Source organism: Eupeodes corollae, chromosome 1 (genome assembly GCF_945859685.1).
Source record: "Eupeodes corollae chromosome 1, idEupCoro1.1, whole genome shotgun sequence".
NCBI lineage: Eukaryota > Metazoa > Arthropoda > Insecta > Diptera > Syrphidae > Eupeodes > Eupeodes corollae.
In genome coordinates, this window is record NC_079147.1 from 73,612,775 (window position 1) to 73,627,899 (window position 15,125).

Below are 15,125 nucleotides of genomic sequence, written 5' to 3' on the forward strand. Positions count from 1 at the left end.
TGTACAACAGTACCTCAACTATATGTTGTACCTATACTCTGTAGAAGCTGTATGGCCGGCTTGCTCAGTAAACGAAAACGAGTGAGCTAAGAGTGACTTTTAAGCTTTGCTATAGATGATAGAGGATTGGTTGTGAGTCAAATTATGACTTTTAACGACTTATATTTAAAAAAATGAGTGGAATTCAAAGTCAGGAGAAGTTAAGAAAAAAAAAAAAACGAAAATTCATTATAATCTTTTTTAATTTGATATCTATGAGAAATTTTTATGAGTGAACTGTTGAAAGGAAAATTGTTGGCGATCATAGAAATTGGGCAATTATTGGAATTTAAGAGAAAGAAAATATTTTTTTTCAAACTAGTTTAGTACAAGTCTTAGTCTAAAAAGGGGTTAGCTAATTTCTTGAATGAAATTGAATGCCTTTAAATGAGAAATGGTATAATAGTTATTATACCTTGTTAATAAATTGTATCGTGCAGGTTGCAGGAAATTATGAAACACTCGTGACTAGTCTCAAGGGTATTTTTGTTATCAATCACACGATACTAGTTTTGTCGAAAGTTAACTCTTTCACATCAAGACAATATTTTAAAACGATTTTTAAAAGTTTCCGAAAAATTGGTTTTATTTTAAATGGACCGATATTGTCACTTTTAAATATGCCATCTGTTAAAATTCACAACTAAAATGGTGAAACCTTTGCAGTAAAAGTTCACAGTTAGTATAGTTTTTCAGGTTGCAATTTCTCGAAAAAGTGACTCCATTAGAAATCTTGTTATTAACTTGAATAATAGGGTCTATGCCAAGACCATAAAGGTTGAATTTGTGAAGTTATCAAAGACATATAGCTACAAATGTGTGAATTGGGCATGACAAATTTGAATGAAAAGAATATGGTTCTGTAATTGTACCCGTTACAACTTTTGGCTGATATCATTTTACATTTATCTTGGCATACCCTTAAGATAAAATAAACATCCATAGATTTTTATTAGTTAGTACCCGTGGCATGATGGTTAGTGCATTGGACTGTCATGCAAGGGGTCAGGGGTCTTGGGTGCAATCCCTGCATATGCCAAGATTTAATTTAAAAAAAAAATAATTTTCGCGGTTACTGGCTCTTGCGAGGAATTGACAAATCCTTCAAGAGTAATTCTTGTCATGAAAAAGTGCTTTCTCAAACTAGCCGTTCGGATTCGGCCTTAAATTGTAGGTTCCTTCCATTCTTGACAACAGTATTCGCACACAGGAATGGTTGAGAGTTGTAAGTCACTAGGCCCTGGTTCACAACGGACTGTTGCGCCACAACAACTTTTCAAATAATAATTCTTTTTTCGTAAAATAAACTGCCATTTACATATTTGATGGTTGCCAAAGTGTCACATGGTAAAAAACCCTCATTTTAAACATCACAACGTCTCATGACCATAATATAATTGTTGAAAAAAAACTATTTACATCCTTAAAATCTTTCTCTTTCTTCCGTTTTGCTTAAAATGGAAGATTAACTTTGACTTTTAAACTCTAGATGCACTTAAAGGTCAAAGGCACAGTTCAGAAATTCCTAAACATGTGATATTTCAGTTCCTCATCAAAAAGGAGACTTATGTATAGACATTTACCAGAAACCCAAATTAACACTTAGGTGACGGTATGGGATGTATAACTTACACTTAGCTGCTCAGCCTCCATTAATTTTAAAGCAGCCATTATAAAATATAGAAAATCATAAGATATGCACGAGTAATGTGTTATTAAATTAGGCTTGCCTAGCAGATGTCACCTTTTGAAAGTTGGAAAAGTTAAACTATTTTTCTTCAGTACCAATTTATATTTCATTATCACCATTCATTTTATTTTTCAATTTAAAATCTTGAAGAAGTCTTGACCGAAAAAATGCAGTAGAAATGTTTTATGCAACCGAACTTTCTATCTCTTAGAGATCCATCGACTTGGTGGCACTTAATAATTTCTGAATCAAGATAAAAATTAACTCATTAATGAATTCCATAAGATATACCCGTTTTTTTTCAAGTTTTCAAGTTTTCAAGTTTTCTTAAAGTATCGTTAAATTCTTGGAAATTAAGTACTAAATTATATTGTAGTTCTTTACCCAAGTAAGTAAAAAGTCTTAATTAAAAGGTCTTACCTAACTATTCAAAAGCTTCAAACTTTATTTTATAACTAGAATTTAATTTTTCAATATAATTTCTTTATATTCAACATGAATTTTTAAAATTTTAAAACAAAAATTAGTACTCACCACAATAGTTCCACTTTCCACAATCCACACAGCCTGGTGAATTTCAAAAAGCTTACTTAGTTAATCTTCGAACCAATTTAAATCTCTACAAAACTTTTGGTGAAATTACAAGTAAAAGAATTCAACTTAAACTTTTGTGTGTTGAAAAAGTACTAAAACACCACAATAGTCCGGTCGATGTAAATCCTATAGGTATACTTTAAAAATAAAAAGTTGCGTTCCAGTACATGTTTATTGAAGTATGTTCTTAGGGGCTATGTAAATTGATTTTATTAGAAGCAGTTAGGGGCCAGTTATTGGCTTTCATCATTGGACATTTTGTTTCGAAATTTAAAAGTGGTTAAGAAACTCAAGTCTACAATATTTGATTTCAAAATGAAGATAAATAATAGAATTTTTCTACTAATAAAAATACATTATTAAACCCATAACTTAGTTCATCTTTAATTTGTTTTCCACCTGTACATCTGTTTTTTTTTATTATCAACTTTAACCTCATATGCTTGATTTCAATCAGAAGGAAAGTAGTTAAGGACAGAATTTTTCAATGAAAACCAGGGCCGGATTAAGAGGTCAAGAGGCATCGGGGCAGTAAAGAAGCGGAGGCTCCTTCGCCCCCAAATTATTTTCAAAATAAAGTCAACCATTTTTTTTTCACTCGAGTTTTTCAATAAATTTTTTATTGCACAAAGACATATAAATATAAACGGGGAAAAGAATTATCTAAAATAAAATTTTGGGGTTAACGAACGGAACCTTTTGAGCTTTTTTCGCCGAAAAATCGTTGATGTTTTCGTTGAAATTCAGGTCTCGGGGAAAATCGCTTTCAATACTCAGGAGATAAAGCTTCGGTAGACGGTTTTGTCCCATCGTGCTTCGAAGCCTATTTTTTATAATATTCATTTTTAAAAATAGGAGTTCTCCAGTCCAATTTGTTACCATCAAAACCAAATACAGTCTCAATGCAATTTCGAGGTTTGGGAATGTAGCTCTGAAATTTTGATTTTGTAGAACTTGGTAGTAAAATAGTTCCCGCGATTGATTTGTTCCATAGTCCCTTTCCTTTTTGTATGAGTCAATCAAAGACACAAATTGAATCAACTCATTACCAAGACTAGGCTCTAAATCATCCGGATATACTTTCACCAATGCCTCTGTTGCAGCGTGCAAATTTTCAGCATCCATCTTCTCGATATGATTCAGGAATCCAAATCTCGAACGCACAGGTTCATAGGCATGCAATCTTTCAGTAATAGAAACGGATAGCTGGACAATCACTGAGATGAAGGCGGATTCAACTTCAAATTTCTCGTTCTGGTGTGGTTATTGTACATTTTCAACAGTATGGGATATTTTTCTATGCTTCCTCGTATTTATCAAAATCATTTCGTTTGGATTTCACGAATGATTTCAATGATTCATTTTCATCATTTTCGGGTCTTGCAACATCTTGTTTGTAGCGTTGAAACGCTCCAAGATATCGTTTCAAAATGTTGCAAACAAAGGAGTTTCAAGACCATTCATCTTCTGAAAATGGTGCATTGCTTCATTCCTTACGATGTCTTTTTGCCCTTAATTGAAAGATATGCTGGTAAGAGCTTCTTTGATTTCCGAATAGCCGTTGACTAAGGCTTTCGTAGCTTCGGCTCGACAAGACCAACAAGTGTCTCTGATTAAACAGTAAAAACTGCTGTTTTTCTTCTCCGATAATTTTCAATCACAATTTGGTGCCGCTTTGTACTTTCTGTGAAAAGGGTAGAATTTCTGCACGACATCAAAGAATTGAACAGCCGATAGACAAATTACTAAATTGAAGAACACCGATTCTTCATATACAGCAATTAATTTATATGTACATATATCTATAAGAAAAAAAGAACTGAAGACCTGAAAATGATAGCAAAGGTCATACTTTAAAGAGAAAAAGTTATTCAAGACACTGTTTGGAATAAGATATCGAAGTATTATATTATACGTAATATAAAATTAAAAATCATTAAAAGTTTTGTAAAGGTGTTTTTAGACGTTGGGTTTTCAATAATAAATAAAACGCCTTTAATTTTATGTTATGGCCCAAATTTTGGCCAATTTTTGTCATGTGTTGGACTTATTTGCCTAGACAAGTGACTTCAAATAACTCAAAAAAAATAGCCAAGCGTTTTTAAATCGCACGATCTTGGAGTTCACAGTACACGACCACATTGCAAGGTACTGCACTTACCAAAAGTTTCCTTAAATAGATGAATTGCTTTAACGTTGTTCAAGAGTAAGTTTATATTAATTATAAAATGGCAAACCAAACTGAACAAAACCAACCCCAAGAAAGCATTGCCGTATTGAAAACTACACGTCTAAAAAACACCAGTTGCAATAAATAAACTTTATCCTATTTTTAATAAGCTCCTTGTTACATTATGAATAGAGCTCACGTTAAATTGGTTATTGTATAATATTAAACTTTTCATCAAAAATAAAACTTTGTCTTTTGACTATTAGTTAGGCAAACAAAATTAACTTAAGATTTTTACATGGTCACACTTTTAAGTATTCAAACACTTTCAATTTTTGTTATTGAAGAATTTAAGAGAAATAAAATATTTTAAAGTGAAACGAACACTTTTATGTATAGAAAATATTGTTTTTTTTGTTTAATTAACTTTGATAAGTAAAATTATAAATATTTAATACGGATTTATAATTTTTTCAATATTTACAGATTCAGAACTTTCCTCGCTTTCACATGTTGGTAAGTTAACTGACATTTTGTTTTGATTTTTTTCAAAATTTATTTTGTATTTAAAACGAAAAAACGAATTCTTCATGAACATTATTTGTATACTAAACTGTAAGGTGATGGCTTTTAATTTGTTAACATACGAAAATTAATAATATGTAATTATCATTGTTTAGTTAAAACAACAAATTTTATTTTTAAGTATCAGTATTGTAACCGCTTTGGTATCTTTCTACTTTTAGTGTTTTAAAAAGCTTACTTACTAACTTAAGGTGGCGCTACAGTCTAACTAGCACTAGGGCCTCACCCAACAAACTTCTCCATCTAGCTCGGTCTCAGCAAGATGTCTCCAGTTTCGCGCTTCGAAGACTTTCCGCCATTCGATTTTTTTTTAAAGCTGCTATGTTTATTAATGCAAGCAATTCATCTACCCACAAATGAGCCTTAGTTGAAAAAATCAGCAATTTAAAATATTATGTAAATATTTTTCAAGTAAAACAATCATTATTAATGACCTATGTTATCTAAATAAATGAAATTACATGGATGCAATTGAAAAACAACTGTATTTCTTGAAAATAATGACCAATGAATTAGAAAACTTAAGGAAATTAATTGTAATATTAGTTTGATTTAATGTTACGTTCTTATAAATAAAATAAATGACGTATAGCAACAGCTCGTAGAGAACCATGGCGTAATGACTTACAACTCCCAACCTCAATCATTCCTCAACTATTCCCATATGTTTGCCAATTCTTCGCAAGATATACGTCCCATAAAAAAACGATGGCATAGTTACGGATTGCAAAGACTTTTGACCTGACAGTCCTACGACCTAACCATCACGCCACTGATATTAAGTACTACGATGTATGTTCTTCCATGCAAAAATAATTACATCTTTTTAAAATATTAGATGAAAATTCTGAAACCATACCAGTTTTTGTTTTCTATTTTAAGACCCTTCTTAAAACAGTTTTTTTGATTTTGGATCATTTATCTAAATCGCAATTTTAAGAACAAAGTAACGAATAAATTAATAATTTTAAATATCTAACATACAAACATTCTTTGAATTCCTTATTTATACGTAAATCAGATCATTACTAAAACCCCTTTTTGTGTTCTTAAACAATTTTGAACTTTTTTGGATGGGCATTCCTGGAAGACGAGTCAATCCATTTTTATATAGATATTTCAAAATAAAAGGAAGGTATTGGGGGAGGTGTGTTCTTTGTACGACTGAAATTAAGTATCTCATTCTGCCTTCCCAATCAATATAGCGTGTTTCAGGCGGAACTTTTGGCGATAAAAGAAATCTTGTCCTAGCTCAAATTAAACGTGATACTCGTATCAACATTTGATATCCGTATTTTTCGCTACTTGTAAGCTGTTGCTAATGCAAGAGGTAGGCAAACACCAGGTGGAACGTGTCAGGTCAGAAAAACATCTGGCCAACACTAGATTTAAAGCAATCAAGGTGCTTGCTATCTCTTAGCAGATCGCATATAAGCTCGAAAATAGGTGCCATAACCGTACAATGTCTAATAGGAAAGCACGCCACGTGGCTAGGCGTATTCTCAAATGACACTTGCAGAAGCTGTATGGACGAGGAAGAGGAGGAAACAGTTCTTCACCTGCTGCTCTAGCTCAAAAACGCAAGAATTACCGAGGAAAATTCTTTTTAACAATCTAAACGATCTAAATCATATCTACATCACACGTTTCGCAAGGGACTTAAACTGATTCTATTGAGCTTAGAAGAAAGATTCATATGGTATCACAATGTGTGTTGGATTCCATGATGGACAGCCACTTTACCCTAACCTAGGCTAACCAATTTGCATTTCTCTTAACGTTAACATAACTTGCTAGTTTGCTACGTCTGGATGAATTGTGAAATTTTGACTAGGACTAATTGTTCCTCACCAGAATTAAGTTATAACGTCATCCATTTAATGAAAACTCAGAAAAAAAGAATAAGTTGCTAAAAAATTTCATCATTTATTTTATTTTTTAAAATCTTGTCAATTATTTAAATATAAAATTTTATTTTAGATCCGAAATATGATTCAGTCCAGGTCCAATACAAATTAATAAATTAGATGATGTGAGATATCCAAAGGGTGTCAGTATTTTACTGCTCCTACTGTTGAAAGCTTAAATTTAAATAAAAAAGTTGTAACAGAAAATTAAGCTAAGAGAGCTAATTTTTTAATTTAGTTTATTGAAGCATAAACTAAGGAGCCACTTGATAGCCATTCAATAAAACAAAAATTGCATATTTTTGGGAACTACTGGCTTTAGTCTGCTATTGTTTGATTTGTTTAAAAACTATTTTGAATATTACTTTCTAATATTTACCTCGACAACTTTTCTTAAACATAAGCATACATCCATTAGTAATTCTTAATATTTATTTTTTAGAGATTTAATTGGAAATGTTGGAAATTGTTGTCATCAGTCATCTTTTTTGCATTTTTATTTTCACAATTTCTTATATTAAGGTCTATCATTTTTGCGTATTTGTTCTATTAAATTTTATTTCAAGATTTTTTTATATTTTTACTTCCCTTAATTTGAATTTTGGATTCCTCTGTTTTGTTTTTTTTTTTCAAGGACAAAAAGCAAATAAGACAACTTATGGAAATATTTTTTAATAGAACAAAACGTGATTGTGATTTTTTTCTTCGAATGGAAATTATTTGTAAACAAAAGTCAAAGAAAGTTCACATAGCTTTAAATAATATTTTGTTTGTTTTTATTTATTAAAATAATTGCGATAACTGGTATAGAAACGAATACATTTTCATTCAGTATACGAGTTTATAAACTCTGAGATTAACAATACAGTACCTTCCATTAGTTTTGAATATCAATAAAACAATTTCTTTATATATATTTAAAGTATATGTAAATTACACCCCCTTGTTAGAGCGATCTTTGTTTTGATAATTTAATCCCTAAAGTAATGAGATAGTATACTTCATGGTTTTTAGTTGTCAAGGCTAAAATTATTATTTAAAATTCGAATAGAAATTTCTATCTCTGCTTGCCAACAAAAAACAACATTCGACTTGATGATGATTAACTCATATATAGCATTTGAATAATCAAAATTAAATAAACACATCATATTAATTATGCCATCACGGGATACCCTTACACTTTAAGCTACTATAAGTCGGCGGCGGTGTCGACTATTGATTCAGTTTTTTTTTTCTTTAAAGAGTCCATGTGTCTGGCGAATGTTTTCAGAATATTCTGGTTAATGATTAGGATATTAATCATATCAACACATCAAGAAAACTGATGTTTACCGAATTTACATAGACATCAAATTATTTTTAGAACATCAAAAGACAAATAACATCAAAAAATATATTATTGCTATGGATGTTTCTAATAAATTAAAAATTAAATAAGGTTTCTATCTTATCTTCATTTCAAAAAAAAATAAATTCAGTGAATCAAACATTTATTTTTATAAAACATTGATTCGATGGAAAATTTTTACTTTGTTTATTTGAATTCTTAAATCATGCAAATTGAGATTGGTAGGCTTCTGAGAAATGTGTTCAATAGCTTGACGTAAAGAAATGAGTAGATAATGTTTTTTTGGTCTTGACACTTAATTTTTGAGAAAAAAAACATTAAAGCCAGCGAATGTTTATTTTTCTTCATATGAAATAAACTGCAATTAAAAAAGTGCGTATACGCCCAAGTGACCCCAACATGATATTCGAATATGCCTACGATTTTCATTAAAATGTCTTCATTAGAAGTTACTGAGCTGGAAACTAAGACAATTTTCTCATATTTGGGTGAAGCAAAATCTCTCATTCAAGACTTTTTTCAAGCCATACTTAAAATAAACATATTTTTGTTACCTGTTTATTGTATGAACAAAAGTAATTAGGAACCTTTACAATTTATACAAGTTTGAACTACTTTACTTCGTAATTTACTAATAACTAATAAATTAACACATTCTTTAAATGTGGCAGTACATTGTTTGTTTATTAGTAGAGAGTTGTTAGAAAAGAATAAATTAAATATTAAAATAAGATTGTGTAAATGTTTCTTTGTTATTTGTAATACATATTGTTTTTCGTCACGAACGTTATTTTTAAAGGTTCCCTTTAATCATTGGAGAAATGTAAGAAAGAAGTTATTGAAGCTTTGTTTCAATCTATGCTGTATTTACTTTGTTCTAATGCATTTTACTTTACTGTTTATAGCGTCTAGTCAAATGATAATTTTGCAACAATTTCACTGTCTCAAGTTCAAAAATCTCCTGAAATCTTTGTTAGATGCAATGAACTGTTTTAAATTTCTTAAATGATAAAAAAAAACCACAGGTAGTGGAATTGCTTTTTTATCTCCAAACAAATTCCCAAAATCTCGTTCTAGAAAATGATGAAGCTGGACAATCACCTTCCATCTTTCCAGCCATTATTTTATACCCATATACAATTTTGAATGCCTTTTCCTTCCTTCACCTATTCATGCATCAACAACTTATTATTCAAATCCGTAATGTATTTGAATTGAAGTTCCTTGCACTTGTTTTGTTATTTTTATAAAATTCATTCCACTTTATCCATTTTACTTGTACCTAAAGAAGAAGATGTTTACTTAAGAGAACATACGAGAAAAGGCAGGATGTACCCCAATTTTAAATTTATTTTTGTACTGAATTAAAATAAAATCAATCAGTTGCACTTCAACGGAATATTTTAATGAATGAATATAAAATATTTTTTTATATTTTTATCGAACATTCCAAGTGCAATGTTAGAGGAAATTGTTTAACATTTTAAGGTGTTTCAACAATTGTATTAACAGAAAGTCCAAACAAAAATAAATTAACAGAAACAAAAAGGACCTGTTGTTACAGGTGTTGTGTTCCAGTATTGTAAGAAGATTAATTTAATTACATTAACTAAAAAGATTATTTCAATTTATTTATGTTAGTGAGATATTTTATTAATTCGGGCAAAAAATGGTTAAGAAAGTCAATGCTTTAAAGGTTTTTTTGGAAATCACCTATGTGGTTTGTTTTCTGTTAACTTTACATTTTTATTTAAAACTTTAATTTGTGCTCTCCTTCATTTTCTATCTATCTTTAGGTTAGGTTAGGTAAATGTGGCTGCGGATTTAGAATCCACACACTTAGGCCAAAAGAAAAGGTTCATTGTTATCCCATATGAATCTAGAGAATTACTTCTTACTAGTCGAAGAAGGTATTTGATATCCTTTTTAGGTAGTTCACTGGGATTATCAAAAGAGTAGTCTCCCACATGAAGTTTTCGTCTTAGTGAAAGAGCAGGGAAAGTGCAGAGAAGGTGAGAGATTGATTCTTCTTTGTCCATACAGCTCCTGCAGAAGTCATTTGAGGCTACACCAAGTCATATTGCGTGTCTGCCTATAAGACAGTGTCCCGTAAGGACACATATTAGGGAGCTAATATGAAGTCTGCTTTGAGATAACGAGCGCTATAGGTCCAGTGAAGGCCATATGAGTTTTGTGACTGCGCATGTTGGTAAATTGTGACACCAAAAATTTGCTATCGCAAAAGCTGTTTCTTTTAGCATGAGTTTACATGTAGCTATCGGTGTACTATGACGGTTCCATTTTAAGCCAGTTCATCGGCTCTACACTTTCCCGTGATGTCTCTGTAGCCCGGCACACCGTCAAGGGATTTGATAGCAGCCTGACTGTCAGAGAAGATGTGGATATTAGAAGTTGATATCCCGTTTTCTCTTAGCCAGGGGAGAACCTCTCTGATCGCTAAAACTTCCGCTTGGAAGACGCTACAATGATTAGAAGGCGGAATTAGATGCTAAGATTAAGCTTTTCTGAGTACACACCACTACCAACTCCTTCATTTGGTTTGGATCCTTCTGTATAAAAATGAATTATTTTGCTATTCAGGAGTTTTTTGTCTTCCCATTCATCTTTGGATGGAATGGATACCTACATGTTTTTTCCAAATAGGGGTTTAGGAATAGTGTAGACTATGTACTTTGGTATAGAACCAAAGAGGTTCAAAACGATGGAGTGCCCAAGATTGTTGTTGGTCTTTTGAGGGGTATCAGATGGAGGAGATCTTTAGTTACTTTGAAAACCAAATGCATTAAATTGGTCATTTTTGAACTGATAATTTTGTGAATTGTTAAGATTACCCTAAGTTCACAGTTTTTTTTTAAAAACGAGTGTTGATAAAATTGAGAAAAAAATAAAGGTTGTGGTACCACTTTTATACAACTAGGTTTTAATCAATTTTAAAGAGTCTTATAGTTCTATTCTAACGAGCTTTCAAAAGGATAGATAGATAAGATAAGATTTTATTGCTATTTAGTATTTCATACATTGTTACCATATTTAAGTTTTTACAAATATTTAATGACATGGAAAAAGCTGGCTGCCAGATTGACAATTTTATGAAAACATACTTTATCATTAATTGTGCATTAGATGCCTATAGTTTATAACTTTAAAACATCTTATTAAATAATTAAAATAAATAGGATATAAAGTGTTTGTCTTAATTAAAATTCTTCTCTCAAAAATTTCGTTTCTATAACTTAGCGCAGCTTTTACAAATGTATACAAAGTCGTCCAATTTCTTCCATTGAGTATTTCAAGAACTTCACTTGGTATATATGTAAATGATTTTTCAAAGATATTGTTTTCTATGAGTATTGGGCAGTCTCCTGTGAAGTGCATTATATCTTCTCGGGTTTATATTACAAAGATTGCATTGACTGGAGACAGCATATAGTTCAATGTCAAAAGGTCTTCTCTTGTTTTAAAAATTGTTGATAATTGATCACCTCTGGCCGGTGCTTATATTGAAATAGCTTATCCTGCTTCAGTCATGTATTATTTTGAGTAATAATCTCTATAATAATAAATAATTCGTGTATATTTTCGTCGAGAATTTTGAAGATGTAAGCTTTATATGTATCTGTAGTACCCGTGGCATGATGGTTAGTGCGTTGGTTTGTCATGCGAGAGGTCTGGGGTTCGATCCCTGCCTGTTCAACCTTAGGTCTTTTCACAGGTACTGTCTCTTGCGAGGAATTGAGAAATTCTCCAAGAATAACTCTTGTCATGAAAATGTGCTTTCTCAAATTAGTCGTTCGGATTCGGCATATAAACAGTAGGCCCCTCCATCCCTGCAATTACTCGCACACAGGAATGGTTGAAAGTTGTAAGTCACTAGGCTCTGGTTCTCCACGGACTATTGCGCCACCTAATTCATTCATTCAAGCTTTATCTGCAGAGTATTTCCTGTTTCTAAACATAGAGGACATTCAGCTTTCTCAGCCAGCTTCTTTTACTGTTCAAAACTTGATAATTTTTTTTTCAATAGCGATTTTGCCACAATTCAAGGTAGACGTGTAACGTTGATATTAAGAACTTTAAGGATATAATCGAAGTATAGCTTCAAAGTCGTAGTGAACATTGATGTAGTCTTGTCGTCAAGATATGCTGTAAGGATTTTAAAAATAGTCATTCAATAATAGATTTTTTATCAAAACGAACTTATTTAAAAAATTAAACCCAAATATCTCAAGAACAAATAATGAAAAACTGTGTTTTTAACATTTTGGCGCCATACAAAATTGGAGTAAACTTAAAGATTAGTCAACTTTTAGTTTATATTTTTATTTAAGAAATCTGAATAAAATGTTCAATTTGATGGTTCAATACTACAGGTTTCCCCAGGACCCCAAGTGCGCGATGGTGAGCTCGTGTTTGGTGTTCCTCACATCTATGCCAGTTCCAACGATACCTTCGTCCATATTACTGATTTGGCTGGTCGTGAAACCATTGCCCGTGTCACCTTAAGAATGAAAATCAAAAGGCTGATCGTGATGAAGATTCCCCCTACGTGACTTCCATGAAGATTGGGAGCATTGAAGATGCGACTCCAACCCCATTAGATTCTACACGTTGGAAAGCAGGTCGTTGTAGTCGCCATTTGTAGATAGATAGATGTGATGGATTTGTTTTGTTCGACACTTTTTGAGATTAGACTATTTCACAAATATTGTGATAAAACTGATTTTTTATTGATATAAACAATACTAATATAAGTTAGTAAAAAATGATTTTTCACTTTAATATCTTTTAAACAAATTATGATATCGGCTTTAAACTTATTTCATCCTAAAAAAAATATTGTTTTCAATATTCAGTAAAATTTGTATACAAATCCAACAGTCAGTTTTTTCATAAAAAAAATTAAAATCTAAAAATAATAGTACGCACAATTGATGCACATTGATATTTGATTAACGATACTCTTGAATGAATGACGACATTAAATTCAAAATGATTTCATTCTATGCTAAATTTTGTTGTTAACGTAAAATATTGTACTTAGAAAAATCCAATGTGTATTTGTTTACATAGGAAGTACAAATTTTCAAGAAACGCTACTAAACTTGGTAAAAATTTGTTTTAACAACCACAAAAATAGACTTTGGGATCAAACTATTTTATTATATTCAAAATATTGTTGGTAATAAACTGATAAGAACCTATTAAATGTTTTCCAAAATTACTCCTGGTCTTCTACTTAACACTTCCAATGTGATTATGTCAATGTACCATTTTTAGAGTAAGTTAGACTCATAACCCAAGCAATTTTCATCCAGCTGATTTACAATTTTAAACATATCTTTGAAAATACATTGAGTTTTTTAATTTAATAGTTTTTTATTAACAAAAGCACTTTTCAATTTATAATAGCCTTATTTGAAAGAAGAACAATACATCGCGAAAAAACCGCACATTCATTCGTTAATAGCAGCGTCATCGCAAAAACGTTGCACCTGTGCCATTTTAAAATAAATAATTTTAAAGTTTTTACCTTTATACTTAATAATATTTGTATGTGTTAATTATTTGTATTTTTCATATGTTTATCTTTACTTAAAAGTATCTGTGCTTTAATATTTATAGCCTTAAATCTCTAATTGTTAGGTCTATTTTAATGTAAAACCCAGTGTTTATAATTTTTTTTATAATAATGTTGTTGATACTTCAAAACATTTATAATTCATCTAAAAAAAATAAACAAAAATCTCTTGTTCAAAAGTCAATAGTCCAAATACAATTCCAATTACAATAATTATTATTTATAACACTCTGTTTTAATTGTATTATAACCACCCTAAATTGTTTGATAAAATTTTATAATTTTAATCATTTTTTTATGTTAGCTATTTCAATAAAGTAAACAAACATACCACAAAAATTCCCTTTAATCTTTTCTACTCGTCAGTTAAGCTTTGAACAAATATAAATATTATTTATAGCATGTACGCACTTATGGTCAACTAAAATAACAATAATAAAACAAAAAATCACACATTAAAAGAAATTATTCTTAAAATAGAAAATTCTAGAAGAACAAACATAACATACGCACTAAGCAGGCCACTTGACTTAAAAACAACTATTTTTTCTATTTTTGTACTGAAATCTGAAGGACTAAGAATAATGCATCTTTTTTATTTATTTTTGAAATGTATTTGCATCTATAAAAATATTTGAAATCAATAACTCAATTGACGTCAAGTATTATAAGATTGTTCGTCAGTCGAGCCTCTTTTTTGTATATAATATACATTTCTTATTACCGCATTAACCGCATTCAAGTTGAAAATATTGTTGTTTATACTTTTTTCCTCTGATGAAAAATAATGACGAAAAGTAAATAACAATTTTGTGTCATAAAAATAACAAACAAAATATTAGACGGTTCATGATAAAAAATACATTTTTGTGGAAATACTGGAAGGTTTTCTTGGAATGTTATAACGTATTTATTTTAATTTGGCGGAAGTTACTTTATTTTGAAAAAAAAATATCTATCAAAAAATGTTTCCATTGCGCCATTGAAGTCATCAGAGATAAGCTCATCATGGCGTTTTTTATTTGATAAGAGTTTAGTTTTTTTTTTATTTTGTATTATGATTTATTGTGCGATCTTTGTTGGGTGATTAAAGATGAGATATGACGTAAGGGGATTCTTAAATAACATCATTCTTCTATTTGCTGAAAAGTATAGGTTTTTATTCTTAATACATAATAATTGAACATGAG

The 15,125-nt window shown here is 30.5% G+C and overlaps 1 protein-coding gene and 1 pseudogene across 6 annotated transcripts in view; both read left to right on the forward strand.

Moving 5' to 3' along the window:
- The window catches only part of LOC129942950 (probable serine/threonine-protein kinase fhkB), a 430,564-nt gene that overhangs the window by 257,856 nt on the left and 157,583 nt on the right, over positions 1 to 15,125 (forward strand). For 4 of the 6 annotated variants that reach the window (XM_056052143.1, XM_056052118.1, XM_056052138.1 and 1 more), the window contains one exon: positions 4,980 to 5,009. The exons of the other annotated variants lie outside the window; for them this stretch is intronic. In XM_056052143.1, the coding sequence (XP_055908118.1) occupies positions 4,980 to 5,009 (30 nt within the window). The remainder of the gene's footprint in view (positions 1 to 4,979; positions 5,010 to 15,125) is intronic. 6 annotated transcript variants of the gene reach the window in all.
- On the forward strand, positions 12,698 to 12,999 carry LOC129942992 (40S ribosomal protein S14a-like; annotated as a pseudogene).